Below are 18,871 nucleotides of genomic sequence, written 5' to 3' on the forward strand. Positions count from 1 at the left end.
CCAGGGTGGAGATGTTTTCATAAGATCTTAGAATGTATTTTTTATACACTGACTGCTGGATATTCTGGACTAATCAGAACGTGTTTATGCACCTACTGATTCATCCAGTCAGAAAGGTGTTATAAAGTCCACACAAGAAAACATGAGCAGATTAGAAAATAAAAGTCCTAAAAATACTTTTGATACTTTTAGCTGTTTAGATGCTCAAGATTACTCAAAAGAAGTGACTAATGTCTTTTACATATTCCTCCATATTACAGAACTGATGTCTATAACCTGCTGAAACATACAGCTGTGTCTCAGCAGCACAGCAGTGGAATCTAATAGCATTTTTATGAATAACTCTATTAGCATACATTTGCATGTAGGGAGAAGTTATATTTACAATCTGACAGCAGTTAGTCAGTCATGACTCGAAACAAAAAAGTCTATCTACAAGAATATTTTAATCCATCCATCCATCCATCCATCCATCCATCTTCTACCGCTTATCCGAGACAGGGTCACGGTGGCAGCAGTCTAAGCAGGGACGCCCAGACTTCCTTCTCCCCCGACACTTCCTCCATCTCTTCCGGGTGAATACCGAGGTGTTTCCAGGCCAGCCGAAAGACACAGTCCCTCCAGCGTGTCCTAGGTTTTCCCCGGGGCCTCCTCCCAGTTGGACATGCCCGAAACATCTCCCCAGGGAGGCGTCCAGGAGGCATCTGGAACAGATGCCCGAGCCACCTTAGCTGACTCTTCTCGATGTGGAGGAGCAGCGGCTCTACTCTGAGCTCCTCCTGAGTGACTGAGCTCCTCACCCTATCTCTAAGGGAGCACCCAGCCACCCTATGGAAGAAACTCATTTCAGCCATCTGTATCCAGGATCTTGTCAAAGCTCATGACCATAGGTGAGGGTAGGAACGTAGATCGACTGGTAAAAAGAGAGCTTCGCCTTGCAGCTCAGCTCTTTCTTCACCACAACAGACCGGTATATCGACCGCATCACTGCAGAGGATACACCGATCTGCCTGTCGATCTCCCGCTCTATCCTTCCCTCACTCATGAACAAGATCCCAAGATACTTAAACTCCTCCACTTGAGGCAGGAGCTCTCCACCAACCTGAAGGGGACAAGCCACCATTTTCCGGCTGAGAACCATGGCCTCAGACTTGGAGGTGCTGATTCTCATCCCTGCCGCTTTCACTCTGCTGCAAACCATTCCAGTGCATGCTGAAGGTCCTGATTAGATGAAGCCAACAGGACAACATCATCTGCAAAAAGCAGAAACAAAATCCTGTGGTCTCCAAACCGGACTCCCTCCAGCCCCTGACTGCGCCTAGAAATTCTGTCCATATAAATAATGAACAGGACCGGTCACAAAGGGCAGCCTTGCCGGAGTCCAACATGCACCGGGAACAAGTCTGACTTACTGCCGGCAATGCGAACCAAACTCCTGCTCCAGTCATATAGGGACCGGACAGCCCTTAGCAGAGGGCCCCGGACCCCATACTCCCAGAGCACCCCCACAGATCACCACCAGGGACACAGTCGAATGCCTTCTCCAGATCCACAAAGCACATGTGGACTGGTTGGGCAAACTCCCATGAACCCTCCAGCAACCTGGCGAGGGTATAGAGATGGTCCAGTGTTCCACGACCAGATGAAAACCGCATTGTTCCTCCTGAATCCGAGGTTCGACTATCGGCCGAATTCTCCTCTCCAGTACTCTGGCATAGACCTTTCCGGGGAGGCTGAGGAGTGTGATCCCCCTGTAGTTGGAACACACCCTCCGGTCCCCCTTCTTAAACAGAGGGACCACCAGCCCAGTCTGCCAGTCCAGAGGCACTGTCCCCAGCCACCACGCGATGTTGCAGAGGCGTGTCAACCAAGACAGCCCCACAACATCCAGAGACTTGAGGTACTCAGAGCGGATCTCATCCACCCCTGGTGCCTTGCCACCAAGGAGCTTCTCAACTACCTCGGTGACCTCAGCTTGGGGGATCGACGAGTCCACAACTGAGCCCTCGGCCTCTACTTCCTCAGTGGAAGACATGTCGTGGGGTTGAGGAGATCCTCGAAGTACTCCTTCCACCATCCAAGGATGTCCCCAGTCGAAGTCAGCAGATTCCCACTTCCACTGTATACAGTGTTTGCAGGACACTGCTTCCCCCTTCTGAGGCACCGGACGATTTGCCAAAATTTCTTCAAGGCCGACCGATAGTCCTTCTCCATGGCCTCACCGAACTCCTTCCAAACCCAGGTTTTTGCCTCCAAAACCACCCAGACTGAAGCTTGCTTGGCCCTCCGGTAGCTGTCAGCTGCCTCCGGAGTCCCCCGAGCCAACCAGGCTCGAAAGGACTCCTTTTTCAACTTGACGGCATCCCTTACTTCCGGGGTCCACCACCGGGTTTGGGGATTGCCGCCATGACAGGCACCGGAGTACGCAGTCCTTCATCACAGTACCTTTGGGTCTGCAAAGTCTGATCAATCAATAATATTAAAAGCAGCACTAAGATGAAGTAATCCAGACAATCAAGCACAGCCCTGACACTGAATCTTTTGTGATGAAGTATGATAATTAGAAGGAGGTCTCATGTGTTGCTAAACATGCATGTACATCTTTACTATTCAAGGTTGTAGTGAATCAGCACACCATTTGGCGAGTACTTCTGATATATTAACATCTGATTAGATTTACGAAACAGAATTTTATGTCAAAATTAAATTTCTTGAATGTAAAAAACGTTATTAATGTAAATATGAGCGTTTGTATGTGTCTGTATGATGACTGTACTACTTGAAAATCTAAAGATAATGATTTTCAACCATTAGAATGAATTGGAACTTATAGTGTAATGTAGAATTATATTCCATATCACTACAGTAGCTCAACAGAATTGTAAATGAGAGATAATCTATTGCTTCACACAAAGGTGGAGAACCATGGAGTGCAGTTCTGTTTATATTTTCTTGAATAATCCATCATTTTAGTTTAATGACTTTTTGATTATTTTCACAAGGATTTTTAATTTAACCAGTTTGATAAAATGGGAAGCAGAAACTCTACACCAGAAAATGAACCTTCACAACATGGTAAGTTGAGTTCAGGTGTAAATGGTGTGGTTGATGCAGGTGTGGTTGATGCCAAATAAACATGATAAAACACAGGAAGTAAAACAAAGTATAAAACATTAAACTAGCGTCAACACTCTAATGTGGCTTGTTGTGTTCTTCTTAATATTTACTTGTAAAATAAAGAAATGAAACAAAATAGAAATTGTGAATATCTCCTGAGATGATGTTTGTAAATCAAGCCACCCAACATGGATCATGACCCCTAGGTTGAAAACCCCTGTATTAATATTAAAAGGTCCAAAGGTATGAATGAGAAAGTATAGAGAGGTTGCAGAGGATAAAGATCATTACTGACCAATCAAACAGCTAACAGCTTGTCGAGTTGTTGAAATTACTCAGAATTTTACAGCCTAACTCTTGGATGTCTTTCAGAATTTGATAAGCCATGGAGGACAATGCATTGGGGGTAAGTGTCTTAACACTTCTAGAAAGAAGTTTGTTTGTTTTATTTTACATTGGCATGTATCATGGCTACCTCGATCATTTCCCTACCAGACCACCAGATGGCAGCCCTGTAAATATTATTTGAACTCTTCTCTTGTTGCAATTCCCATTTCCCCTATTTATAATATTATGCTGACCTGTTTTGTGCTGTGATTATTCATCTTATTTCAGCTTCTTTGTTCACCATTTCTTTCTCTAGTTTACGTTAATATCACAGTTTGGTTGTCAGTCCACAGCCTCGCTTCAGTGTTTCTGTATTCAGGTTCTGAGCAGGTTGTTAATTCGAGACAATTTTGCTTTAAATCTGTAATGAGGAGTCATAAGGCTGAGGATCCATGTGCAGCAGTTTTATTAAATCCAAACTCAGAATCAGACAGGCAGGGTCGAGACCGGCAAACACAATATCAGAGGGTAGACAGAAATCAGAAACAGTGGGACAGGCAGTAGGTCGAGGCAGGCAGCAAACAATCAGGGAAACCAGAATACAGAAACAGAATCAAAAACCAAATCAGGAACACACGGGAAACACTCAGAATGATTGCCGGAACTAATCAAGACTTCGCAATGAGGTCAAGTTCAAATTCACATTTTATGGCATGGGAAATTGGCGACAGCTGGCGGCGTAATTAGTTCCGGTGTGGGGGTATGGGAACTGTAGTCCGGAAGTGCTTTAATATTCCGGAGACACTTCTCTTTGCCGGTGTTCGGGAGGTTCGTGCGACGCGCCGGCCGTGACAGGCCCCCCCTCCCCCCCGCGAGCGGCTCCCGACGCGAGGACGCTTGCGACGCCCGGGTCGTCCACGAGAACGGGGAGCTGGCTTGTCAGGATGTCGCTGATGAAAGTTGGCTGTGAGCGACAAATCCAGAATATCCCCTGCTTTTTCCCACGAGCGTTCTTCCGGGCCGTATCCCTCCCAGTCCACCAGATACTCCAGACAACCTCCCCGGCACCTGGAGTCAAGCAGCTCGTGGACTTGATATGCCGCTTCACCGTCGATTAGTAGTGGCGGTGGTTCAGATGGAGTGGTGGTGCTTTCAGGGTCACTCTTCGGTTCGTCGGCAAGGTTCAGCAGCGAGGCATGAAAGGTAGGTGAGATGCGGTATGACGGAGGCAGTGCGAGATGGTACGGAAGACATGGCGTTCATGGTGTTAAGTTGGAGCGGCTCCTCCATAGGCCGGCGGTGTTGGGTACACGCGCTGCCCCAATTCAGGATTTGTAGTTCGGGCCAGGAGATGACTGGGTTATGGAGTTTGAGCCATAACAAAATCCTTGACAAAATCTTTCAATCGTATTTAAAAAACAATAAACAAGAAAACAAATGTTTCATGTAACAAACAAAACATTTTCCTGTTTTGTGAACTGTAAGGACTTTTTTATAGATAAGCAAACATTTATGATTTTTGTTTTATCAGACAAAAAGACATAATTGAAGAGAAACTGAGGAGGTTCAGGCTTAGAAGTTCAGATGCTCGGTTTGAGGATGGATCGCTGCTGAAGCAATGAAGAAAATATCGTCTAACTTCATTGACAAACCAGAGTAAAATATCATATATTAATACATCAGTGACATATTACTTCAACTGATTTATAAACTATTTAAAATATAATAGAACAATTGCTAGAACAAGTAAAATATTTTGTATCTTTATGGTTTACATAACATGTAATTAGTAACCATATAATAAATTCAATAATAGATCTACTTTATGTTGGTCCTGCACAAATAGACAGTTTAGCTGATTAGCCATTGATTCATTTACATTTACAGCATTTAGCAGACACCCTTAACCAGAACGACTTACATTGTTATCTCATTTTATATAACCGAGCAATTGAGGGTTAAGGGCCTTGCTCAGGGGCCCAGAAGAGGCAGCCTGGTGGAAATGGGCATTAAACTCACAACCTTCTGATTGGTAGTCCAGCAGCTTAACCACTTGGATACCACATCCCTCCCCACACCCCTGTAGATTAATAAGGTTCTACAATTAACAAATGCATTAAAAAATGCCACAACTTTGCCTTTGCCCTCTTCCTTTTGAGTGTCAAACATCAGTAGCTGCAGCTCATTACTTGAAAAAGAAGTAAAATCACACGACCTGATCTGTTTGGTGTCTTTGCAACTAATGTTTTTTTAGTTCTATATCTGATCAACAAAATACTTTCAGTTTCAGTTTCCAGTAAATCACGCTCTTTCAAGAAGAGTTATCAGGGTCTGTGTGTGTGTGTGTGTGTGTGTGTGTGTGTGTGTGTGTGTGTGTGTGTGTGTGTGTGTGTGTGTGTGTGTGTGTGTGTGTGCGTGTGGTACAGAAAGAAAAGGTTACAACAGGGTAATAATTAAATATTTATCTGCCTAGAGCATGATACACATTTTTAGCTTGTAATGCAGTGTGTTGTGTGTGCGACTGTACTGCTTCTGTATTTCTCCATTATCAGTTGTTACATACTGTAAGTTTTCCTGTTGGCTCGAACCAGTCTGGCCTTTTTTCTGTGGTCTCTGTCATTAAGTTCTTCCTGCCCTCAGAACTGCTGCTTAATGGATGATTTGTTTTTTTTTCTGTGTAGACTGTCCTGTAAAATCCCAGTTTCTGAACTACTCAAGCCAGACTATATGATATATTTTAATAGAGTAAAATATTGTATACAGTGTAGTGTGTAAACAGTAGGCTGTAGGTACTAAGGTCTTTACATTAATACAAGAGCAGCACTAAACCATTATGCAGTAAAAGAGTAGCTGAGAAAGCAGCACACACAGTATTCCTGGAAACCATGTGATTAATGTGAAGAGATTGATAACTATATTTTCAGTAAGTGGTGGATGATAAAGTCCAGGAAAGTAAAGCTTTCACTTACTTTCACTTTAAACTACACTAAACAAAATTATAAACGCAACACTTTTGGTTTTGCCCCATTTTTCATGAGCTGAACTCAAAGATCTAAGACTTTTCTATGTACACAAAATAGGTTTTTTTTATATATTTGCATTTCTTTCTCTTTGCTGCTGTGAAAGAGAAATTTAACAATTGTGGGATGAATAAAGGTATAACTTATAGCCCCCAACGGGTACTACATAACTAGCACTGCGTAAAGCTGCAGTAGATCTGTGCAACCATAAAACGTGATTATACAGTATATGGTTTCTTGTTTTACTGTTATCTGATCTTCACATAAACATAACAATCTTTATCTACAGTAATTGCTCTTCAACAAATCATCAATTTTCTTGCATGTTAAACAGAAGTTTAATAAATATCAACGTGTGCATGTGTATTGTAGTGCACTTAGAGAGATGGGACATGGAAGAACAGGCACAGAAACGGGATTAGAGAAAGCAGCATCGTGAATTTATTTTTTCTTAGAATTATAGTCAATTTTAGTGCAACAGAAAGTCAGTGATAAAAAGAGAAAAGAACTAGTTCCTTCCTTTAAGGGGTTGTAGGGGTGCTTGGGCAGAAATCCAGATTCCAAGCCTAGGCCAGAGGAGGGAGACAGCAGTGAAAAGGTGAAGCGGTCCTCTCCAGGATTGTAGGCTCAGCCGGCAATCTGAGGTTCAGGATCATCAGGATCAACCATTAGTTCCGTCAGGCACACCCCTTTACCGCTCCCTAGCTGCTGAGAATAGCTTTCTGCTGTGCTCTCCTCCTGGAGGGTGAATGCTTAAGCGGCGCTTCTGATTGGCTCGTGCTTCTGCCACCCCGCCTCACTCTCACTCGCAGCGGCGCTAGCCATGGTCCTGAAGTCTGAGAGATCGCGCTCAGCACCGCTGGCCAAGGTACTTACACTCTCTCTCCTCTTGGCTGCCGATGCAGAGGGCGAAGAGCGGTTTTTCCACCATGAATATGCGGCGGTGCACGTGCCGCTGTCACACTGTGCATCTATCATGATTTTGCAACTGGGAAACAAATATTGTGATATTCACTCATTAGAATTTATACTTACCATTTATAGAGAAAATATAACACTTCTGGTTATCTGTTGGTTAGAATATTAATAATAAAAATGTTTATTTTATATAGCGCCTTTCAACAATCTCAAGGACACTTTACATGATGTGATATACAATCAATCAGAATTAAGGAGATATAGTAAACATCACTATACGTATACAAAACATACACATACACCATAGAAAAGCTAACAAAACATCCCAATCAACAAACATGTACATTAGAGCAACAAACATTCTAGTAGAAAATACAGATGGTACATACAATACAGAAGAGAAAAATAAAGAACACAAAACCATGTCAATGGACTTGAGAATTTGAATAACAAGAAGTGAAAAGATAAGTTTTCTGATTAGTTTTGAAATCCTGTAAAGACTCCAGGTCTTGAATGCTCTGGGGGAGAGCATTCCAGAGACTGGGAGCCGCAATACAGAAGGCTCTACCACCAAAATGATTTCAGCCTATAACGAGGAACCTCTAATAAATTAGAGTGAGAGGACCTAAGTGCACTGGCAGGGGTATTTGTGTGAACAAGATCTGTGATTTATTGTAGACAGGAGCTATTTGTGTTTTAGCACTCTTGCTGCTGAATTCTGGATATATTGGAGTTTCTTTAAAGAAGTTGGTAGATGGTAAACCATAAAAAAGTGCATTACAGTAATCTAGACGGGAGGTAATGAAAGCATGGACAAGGGTCTCGGCATCATTGATATTTAAACATGGGCGTAATCGGGCAATGCATTTCATTGGCTCTGTACATGTACCTTGCACAATGACAATAAAGTTGAATCTAATCTAGTCTAATATTTCGTAGATGAAAGAAGGCAGATTTCGTGAGAGATGAGATGTGAGAGGAGAAAGACAGAGAAGAATCAAACACTATGCCCAGGTTTTTGATAGTGGTTGAGGGTTTTACATGACAGCCAGCAATATTAATTTTATCGATATTGAGAGATGAAGTACATTTAAGAGGGCCAACTAAGAGCATATCTGTTTTATCTGTATTTAGTTTGTTCATCCATAGGTTTATTTCATTGATACAAGGAGTTATAACATCTATGGGAAAGGGATCAGTGTCAACTTTCAAATGCCTGTGTGTTTCTTTGTGTGTATAAAAGCAGAGACTTGGAAAGCTCTATAATTATAATACATGGCCTCTTAGAACTTCCATGGGAGAAAAATATGTTTATGACCCAATCTATTTCCAGTGATCATCTCCGGTGATTACATATCCAATGTAATTGATTAATTGAAGTACAACTGACTTAAATGTTTTATTCAGTAGGCACATGTAAAATTCAATCTGTCATTTTTTTATCTGTTAATTTCCCCTGTATATAACTCAGCATAAGCTGTAATTAGCCACAGAAATGCTTTCTGCCTGTTTTGCATAAAATGGGAGAAATTATAGTAATAGTAATAGTAATAGTACCTTTAAAAGTAATAGTACTTTTAAGTAATAGTAATACTACCTTTAAATCTCCATGTGTGCACTGTAATAAAGACTAATCAGTTTGTAACAAATACTTATGTTGCTCAAAGTAAAATCATTTATTATATGATCCAGATATGCCCGAAGTAATCATCATGACAAGCCCAGACAAACTGTGCCCACTGGTTAATAATGACATAAGGAAGATCTACACCAGCAAGAAGATCAAAGAGAAGGTAATTACATGCTTAAAAAAAACGGTACAAATATTTAGTTGTGGAAAAATCAGTGGCTATTTTAATTTAAGATTAATTTCCATCAGTATCAACTACAGTAGCCACACTGCAGTATTTTAACATGGAATTAGAATTATGATAAATTCAATTAGATTATTAACGCAAAATACAAGAGAACAAAGACAATTACATAGCTAGATCTTCAGTGCCTTACAAAAAATATTTAACCCCTTGAGAGTTTCCACAGTTTATAGAGAGCTGTCAGAATCATGGGGAAGTCCAGACCTATGGAGGATAAAGCAACAGGGGCAACAAGCATTTATTAATGAACAACACAAAGGAAACACTAGGAATACTGTACATCTGAGTGACAGAAGAAATAGAAATAAAAGAGATCACAGAACACAAAGACATGAAAACAACAAAAACGGACCATGAGCATGAACTAGACACAGAAAACAGGTTTTGGGCCCCGATCATTCATTACATTAAGATTAATAGGCTTGATTCAAACAAGCAAACATGTAAGAGAAAAACATCATCAATCATTGGCTTAGATGCACAACGTCTGCTCATCTCCTGATCTGGCTCCTTACCAAGGTCTGCTAGTAACTGTTTATGAGCCTGAGTCTCACCAACTCGTCTCCAGTTCCCTCTGTCCCTCACATATTCTACAAAAACAATCTCTGTTAATAACAATTTCTAGTCACAAACACCTACCAGTCACGCACACAGGAGGTCAGACAACAGAACACGATAGGTGTATATATCTATAACATATATATATATATGTTATAGAATAGCTAAGAGTAGCTAGAACTGTATCACTGTATGACTAAAGAAATGAAGCGAACAGAACACAGACCCAATTGCAGAGAAATAAATGGGTTTAATTTAATGGGAATGGACGGTGCAGGAAGGGAGTGAGAATAATTTCACTTTCAGTTTCCAGTACAGTCAGTATTCCTGGAAACCATGTGATTAATGTGAAGCGATCAATAACTTTATTTTAAGAGGTGGATGCTAAGTTCCAGGGGTTAAGCTTTCACTTACAATAATGTTCTTTCAGAGAGACACACTAACAGGGAATGTTGGCTGGACTTATTAAAATTGTGGAGGTGCAACTGTTTCTTATACATTATAATGTATATAAAACATTAATATATATACATAACATATATAATATATAAACATATCATATATAAACATATATGACAGGTTTATATTAATTTGCTCATTCTAACACCTTATTGGATCCACATGAACTCACCATGACTTGTTTGGCTGACATCAACTTTAACACTCACTACTACAAGATTTCTTTAACATGATGCTGCTTCACTGGGATCTGGAATAATGTTTTCAAGATGAATGACTCCCTTAAAGGGACTGACCTGGGAGCCAGAAATCTTGCTGGTTGATAGGGGATCAAATAGTAATTTCAGTCATTAAAATGCACAATTTATAAGCCTTTTTTCACACACACACACACACACACACACACACACACACACACACACACACACACACACACACATTATATATATATATATATATAAAGACCCCAAAAACCCTAAAAGTTTGGGACTATTTTAAATTTGAATGCAATAAAATGAAATCACATGATCCAATATTTTATTCACAATAGAACATAGACAACTTAAAGGCAAAAAGCTATACTTTTATTCACTAAATGACCTAATTTCAAATTTAATGCCTACTACAGGTCTCAAAAAAGTTGGCATGAGCAATAAATGGCTGAAAAAGCAAGAAATTTTGAAAAGATTCGGCATGAAGAACATCAAGCAACTTATGAAGTTAATTTATATCAGGGGTCTCATTTATAAAACTGTGCGTAGGATTAAACTAAAAGTTTGCGTACGCCCAAAAGTCAAAAATGGCGTACGCCAAAAAATATTCAGATTTATAAAACCGACTACCCATATTAAGTACACCATTCAAAACGACAGATATTATTGCACTCAGGGACGGCTGTGATATACCAGACCTATAGGGTGAGATGATAGATTCCAATAGAATTATTTCATATACAAAAAGGTCTTAGAGACAAAGTTGAGGATTACTTATAGTTTTTTTTATTTAAATAATTTACCTGTCTGCCAATTCTCGCTGGAAACAGCCGGTTCCCAAGAACCCCAGAGTGGTGAGGACTTGTACTTGGACTGGGATGGCATGGTTCCGGCGTGTTGCCCTCTCTAATACTTGACCCAATTCAGCACATAGATCTAAGAGCAGAGCTCTAGAGAATCTAAATCGGCTTATTAGCCAGTCATCATCATGGTCCCTGAAAACTCGTTCTCTCCTTATTCTGCCATTGGCGTAATCCTCCAACAGTGCCAGCAGTGCCATCATGAAGCATTACATACCCGGCTCACCGGAGGATTTATATGTTTCTAGCAAATAGACTGATCGTTAACACCTTGACAAAATCACAGAATTAATTTGTGGGCGAAAATTTAAGACGAAATGTCATAGTGAGCCTTGATGCCAATAGACGCCTGAGATAGGCACAGGCTCCCCGTGACCCGAGAAGTTCGGATAAAGTGGTAGAAAATGAATGAATGAATGAATGAATGTTATAGTGAACACATGCTTCTTCATGACGGTTTTGTAATGAACACCGTAATAGTTAGGACCGATGATGAGTAGCGATTGTGCTTCATGACTGTATTTGCAGACTTTGACATTTTATGATAGCTATATGTACATTAAGGAAAATATTTCGTTTTTACACTGTGTTCTGCAGTTCTCTAATAAAAGGGTATTTCATGCTATTCTGTATCACATGTAGTCGCGCCATCTCCTCCTGCGCTCCCGTTCTGGACAATGTGACTGTAAGGCAGCACTGATTATTATTATTTTTTTTTAATACATTTTGAATTACGTTTGGATTTTACTAGATGTAAATCCAACACTGTTGGATTTAATCTTCATGATAATGAGGAAATAACGTATGAAATGGAGTGAAAATTCACTCATCTTCTACCGCTTATCCGAACTACCTCGGGTCATGGGGAGCCTGTGGCTATCTCAGGCGTCATCGGGCATCACGGCAGAATACACCCTGGACGGAGTGCCAACCCATCGCAGGGCACACACACACACACTCTCATTCACTCACACACTCACACACTACGGACAATTTTCCAGAGATGCCAATCAACCTACCATGCATGTCTTTGGACCGGGGGAGGAAACCGGAGTACCCGGAGGAAACCCCCGAGGCACGGGGAGAACATGCAAACTCCACACACACAAGGCGGAGGCGGGAATCGAACCCCCAACCCTGGAGGTGTGAGGCGAACGTGCTAACCGCTAAGTCACCGTGGATGAATAAGACCAAAATAAAACCTTTTAGTTTAAACGAGAAGCAATATTTTTGAGGAAAAGGAAAGTACTGAATTCAAGCATAAGAAACTCATACTGTACCTTCTGTGAAACATAGTGGTGGTTGTATCATGCTTTGGCTCTGTATTGCTGCAACTGGTCCAGGACAACTTGCCATCATTCATTGTTCAATGAATTCAGAATTATACCAGTGAATTAATTGGGGTTTATTGTGAATCACACTGGCTCCAATTATGCCAAGAAACGTCTGTATGAATGTCTGAAAATAATTTTTAAGCTTTCTTGAACTTATAACCTCATTATGATCTCAGTCTGTTACTTCTCAGACTGGGCTTGCTCATGCATACATGAAGCTTTTAGTTTCTCTATATATTTCTATATAGGTTCTACTCCCTTTTTACCAGCTCTGTTCTCCTGAACCTCTTGAGCATCCTTATCTGCTGTCCCATATTGTGAGGAATCCTCCCACTCGCACTTCCTCCTCGCAAACCCCTCTGGCTAACCTCGTGGACCAGAGAACTCTAACTGATGGCTGTCCTCATGCTGAACCTTGCTGCCCTGAGCTTGGAACTCCCGTCTCTCCTCCTCGTCCCTCATCTCCTCCTCTCGCCTGCATCCACCCTTTCTCTCCTGCTTTGGCTTCTCCCTCCTCTGACTCTGAAACTGGATCGCCAGTTTACATTCCCTCTTCTCCCTCTCCTCAGCCTGGCTCTCCAGACTACACTCCTACTTCTCCTAGGCCTGATAGTACTGGGCCTTATTACTTTTACTAAGTTTTATAATTACAATAAACTCCTTTACTTACTCATAATCTGACTTATGAGTGGTTATCTATATATGTAGTATATATTGCCTTAAACTATTACGACATCTGGGGTCTATTCCCATGTATCTTATGACACCAATCATAATCCTTAAGGCATATTTCTTTATTTTTAGGTATAATGTATGTATTATATTATGATGTATTATAACACAGATTTTTTTACAACACACCCTAACAAGGTTCCCAGGGCCTTTGGAAGAGAAACAGGCCCACAGCATCACAGATCCTCCACCATACTTCACGATGGGCATGAGGTGCTTTTCGGCAAACTCATCTTTTGTTTTACACCAGACCCACTTAGAGTGTTTGTTACCAAAAAGCTCAATCTTAGTCTCAACTGACCAAAGCACATGATCCCAGTTGAAGTCCTAGTACCACTTAGCAAACTGCAGATGTTTACGCTTGTGAGTGTTAGTAAGAAAAGGCTTTTTCCTTGCATGCCTCCCAAACAGCTTGTTGGCATGTAGAGAGTGTCTGGTGGTTGTTATGGAGACTTTGTGACCCCAAGATGCCACTGTTTGATGCAATTCTGTGACAGTGAGCTTAGGAAATTTTTTAACTTCTCTTACCATCCTCCTCACTGTGCGTTGTGGCAAGATAAACTTGGGACCTCTTCCAGCCTCTTCCTGTTTCTCACTGTTCCAGTTGTTTTAAACTTCTTACATTTACAGCATTTAGCAGCCACTCTTATCCAGAGTGACTTACATTGTCTTATTTCAGTTTATACACCTGAGCAATTGAGGGTTAAGGGCCTTGCTCAGGGGCCCTGCAGTGGCAACTTGGTGGACCTGGGATTCGAGCCAATGATCTTCCGATCAGTAGTCGAACACCTTAACCACTGAGCTACCACATCATTCTTAATGATTCCTCTGACTGTAGATACGGGCAAGTTAATGCGAGTGACTATTTTCACAATTTTTCTGTTAGAGATTATGCTTCTTTTCCAAAAAAAAAGAATTTATTTGACCACTTTTAACATATCTTAAACAGGGGTGCCAATAATTGTGGAGGGCACTGTATATAATATATATATAATGTATTCTTCACTGTTCACATTCAGTTTAAGGATACATGTGTGACGGACATTAATTCAGAAGCAACCCAAGTGTCGAGCATCAAACCACATGCCTGGTCAACATTGTTGCTGCAGACAAAATATTAAGAATGAATTATGGGGTCTTTGAAAAGCTGAAAAAAATCTGTCAGGCTGCTACTGAACGGAGTAAGAATGTTTATTACAGATGATAAACTCTTTCAATCTTTAATTGATGATAATTCTTTAATTAACTTTTACAATACTGACTAATTAGTTTGTATTGAATGTTGTTCATACTGTAAGGATTGTTTGTAAATGATTTATCATATCATCCAGATATGCCTCAAGTAATCATCATGACAAGACCAGATGTAGCATGTCCACTGGTTCAACAGGACTTAAGAAAGATCTACACCAGCAAGAAGATCAAGGAGAAGGTAATCATTTGGTTATACGGGTAGTGCAAACTGTTATTATATACATCTTGTATTTTTTTCTAATAATTAAAAATAAATACTTTAACACTTTCAGCAGTTTTATGAATTCTTCACCACCTAAAAACGCTAAAAACAACTAAGTATTAACCTGCCTGAGAAGAACCAACACTGACTGTAATTACAGACAATTACAGTCCTTAGGGGCACGTGTCCTTACCATCTTTGTACATGTGAATAGTCTAGTCTTCACCCCTTCATATGTGGTCCGAGAAGCTGAAAGCTGTAAGAAACCTGGATTCAATTTCCTGCTCAGAACTGCACACATCTGACATCTGACACTTCATCAAACTGTACCATGCATGCAAGTCCATAGTTTAATAGGTCTGATTCCTCAGTATTAGTTCCTCCCTAAGTGCACATATCTCAACCATGACTATGTCCATGTCTGGCATAATTAGTGAGAAACTGACTCTGTTCACTCTTACATTATCAATCTTACCTGTGTTTTAATTATTACAGATGGAAGTGTGTAGTAATACTGTGGGGATTCCTATGAATCACATTTTCCCTGTGAAGAACTATTATGAGCCATTACCACTACCACTACCATTATTTAACTTTAGTTACAGTTACTGATTTAATCAACCCTAAAATGTAAGCAAGTAATTCTATGTAAATGTTAATCTTACCAATAAAAAATAAAGTTTTTACTTAAAGAACAAAACCCTTTCTAAGCTGTTTATTGAGGTCTGTATTTTACTGCATTTATGTGCTGCAATAGAAGTTTTAAAGAAAATGACACGGTTATTCACCACATACAGTATGAGTTGTGTGAAATTCAGATAAAAAAGCATTAAGTTCTGTATCTGTCCTTGGTTTGCCTTGTGTTTTGTACATTCTTGTCATTATTGTCATCTGTTTGCGCCACAAAACACATCTTCAATTAAACATGTACATAATTATACACTTCTATACTATATAAATTGTGTGATTGTGTTTGTGTGTGTGTGTGTGTGTTTCTGTGTGTGTGTGTGTGTGTGTGTGTGTGTGTGTGTGTGTGTCATACACGGTAATGACCCAAAAGTACTAAACTGTGGCTGTATTTATCTACAGTATCTAGTATTCATACACATTTAAAGTGACAGACAAGATGACGGGACCCATATGCAGGACGCCAGGCATGAGTCAGGTTAAGGGGGTTTACTAACAGTCTTTGCAAACACAGGACAAGAGCAGGATGAGCAATCAATACAATCCAAGACAGAGTACTGGATAGTATGATACACACAGGTGAAAGTGCCAAACAAAATGTCACAAAAACAGGTTAGCATGAAATAAAAAAGTTCACAAACAATAATCCAAACCTGGGCCATAATCCACACAGGACGTAATAATCCACACAGGACGTAATAATCCACACAGGACGTAATAATCCACACAGGACGTAATAATGCACACAGGTGAAAAAGTGCATAATACAATATTCACCAAACTGGAAATCATGTAGTATTCGAGTCTAAACGATAATCCACAACTCGGATAAATATTTTTATGGATGAATAAGACCAAAATAAAACCTTTTAGTTTAAATGAGAAGCGATATTTCTGAAGAAAGGAAAGTACTGAATTCAAGCATAAGAAACTCATACTGTACCTTCTGTGAAACGTAGTGGTGGTTGTATCATGCTTTGGCTCTGTATTGCTGCAACTGGTCCAGGACAACTTGCCATCATTCATTGTTCAATGAATTCAGAATTATACCAGTGAATTCAATTAAAATGACAGGACACCTGTCCATGATTTGAATCTCAAGAGAAAACTGGTCATACACCAAGACAACAAAGACAATTTGAGCCATCCCAAAAATTACTCAAGTTGGGAGCATGAAATTGTCCAAAAATTTGGTATGCTGAAGCACTGAGTTCCTTTTACTGGAGCTAAAGTGCCAAGACCAACCCCTGGAAATCAACCCCATACCATATGCTGGCCTCCAACAAACTTTAGATTTGGCACAATGCAGTCTGGCAAATAGAATTTTCCTGGCAACCACCACCAACCCAATTGCCAGACAGAGAAGCATGAGTCCAGTCCAGTAGCAGAGTGCTTGAAACCACTGCATGCGTTGCTTTTCATTGCACATGGTGATGTAAGGCTTGGATGCAGCTTGGATGCAGCTGACCCTGCTCTGTGATTTTACCTTGTTTACCACTTTGTGGCTGAGTTGCTGTTGTTTCCCAATTGCTTAAACTTTTTTACAATACCACTAACAGTTGACACAAATTGACTTATTGAGAGGTGGCAACCTATCACAGTACCACCCTTGAATTTGTTTATATCCCATTCTTTCACAAATGTTTGAAAAAGCAGTTTGCATGCATAGGTGCTTGATTTTATACACCTGTGGCTATGAAAGTGATTGGAACACCTGAATTCAATCATTTGGAAGGATGTCCCAAAACGTTCGGTGATATAGTGTATGTAATGCTGGATCATTTTTCTCAATTAATAAATGAAGAAGTATAATATTTTTGGCTCATTTGTTTGATTACATTTACTTTGTTTACTTTTAGGACTTGTGCTAAAATCTGATCATAATTTGGGTCATATTTATGCAGAATAGACATTTCTAAAGGGTTTACAAACATTTAAGCAGCACTATATATATACATACATACATACATACATATGTATGTATGTATGTATGTATGTATGTATGTATGTATATATATATATATATATATGACATTACACAAAAGACAATACACAAAGACAGTACACAAAAGCAGCAGCAACCAGTGTAAATACTGTATGTTCAATCAATATTGAATATTGCATGTGAAGAAATACTAGAATAAACACAGTAGTATTATAGCAGCAGTTACATGAGGTATTGTATTGGGGGTGTATAAGAAAAAGAGGGAGACAAAGACAACACGTTAGTAACCCAATTCTAATCTGTCTTACCTCCTGTAACTGCTGAGCCTGGCTCTCCGCTGTGTCTCATAGCCAGAGGGTGAGTGCCACAGCGGCGTTCCTGATTGGTTCACGCTGTCGTCAGGAATTCAGCTGCCCCGCCTTACTGCGTCTGGTGCTGACGCCTTTTGGCGCGCTGTCAGCGGCGCTGTCCGTGGTGCTGAACCACCGTCTTTACTCTCCGTCTTTAGCTTTTCAGGGTTGAGGAGCGGTATTTTGGCTGCGTCACAATATACAGTGTCGCTGGACACGCAAGGGTTAGACGATGGAATTGAAACACTTGCCAAAATAGTGTTGGAGGTTTTGTGCATACATATATGCTGCCTGGTGGCCAGTCTTCACTGATTTCACATTCTATAACAACTGATTATTAAATTCTATATTACAATAATAAACTATATGAGGTGTTAAAACTCTCTACATTAACATAATACAACTAGTAAAGAAAAAACTGCACAACTGATGTAAAGAGTAAAGAGTTTCATGTAAAAAATAAGTTCATGTTTAAAAGTTTAACAGAGGAAAGATAATGTCAGCACATGTGTAAGTGATGTTACATTTTCTGTACCTGTAGCTCCTACTGCAAGCCACAACCCAGGTTTACATCAACACACCTGTTCTAATATGTTATTAACTAGAATAGTCACAAAACCCACACTGGAGTTCAACTGAATTTATAATGAATGTGTAGAATTGTTCCTATGGTGATGTTTTCTGTAAGGAGATGATTATTTCATATTTATAGAAGTGACAGTGCGTTCTAAGGATTTAATCACTTCAGCTGTCAGGTGTGTGTGTGTGTGTGTGTGTGTGTGTGTGTGTGTGTGTGTGTGTGTGTGTGTGTGTGTGTGTGTGTGTGTGTGTGTGTGTATGGCATCTACTGATTTTCTTTGATCAGCATGTGAATTTATTTTCACTTTCCATTTCCAGGAAATGCCTCCATTTCAAATAATCTAGAATGAGAATAGCCCAGGAGGAGGAGGAGGAGGAGGAGGAGCCCCCAACTGATGCTATATAACTGGCACTGCGGAGAGCTGCAGTAGATCTGAGCAGCC

The 18,871-nt window shown here is 40.3% G+C and overlaps 1 protein-coding gene across 3 annotated transcripts in view; it reads left to right on the forward strand.

Annotated features, from left to right (window-relative positions):
* LOC132839729 (interferon-induced protein 44-like) overlaps positions 1–15,495 on the forward strand; it is a 61,835-nt gene extending 46,340 nt beyond the window's left edge. The window contains exons 7-8 of one of the 3 annotated variants that reach the window (XM_060860865.1): positions 14,743–14,843; positions 15,363–15,495. In XM_060860865.1, coding sequence (XP_060716848.1) covers positions 14,743–14,843; positions 15,363–15,479 — 218 coding nt within the window. In that variant the 3' untranslated portion in view covers positions 15,480–15,495. Of the gene's footprint in view, positions 1–14,742; positions 14,844–15,081; positions 15,136–15,362 lie in introns of those variants that run through there. The other 2 variants (XM_060860864.1, XM_060860866.1) reach the window with 2 other exon arrangements.
* Positions 15,496–18,871: the final 3,376 nt, after the last annotated feature.

Source organism: Tachysurus vachellii, chromosome 24 (genome assembly GCF_030014155.1).
Source record: "Tachysurus vachellii isolate PV-2020 chromosome 24, HZAU_Pvac_v1, whole genome shotgun sequence".
NCBI lineage: Eukaryota > Metazoa > Chordata > Actinopteri > Siluriformes > Bagridae > Tachysurus > Tachysurus vachellii.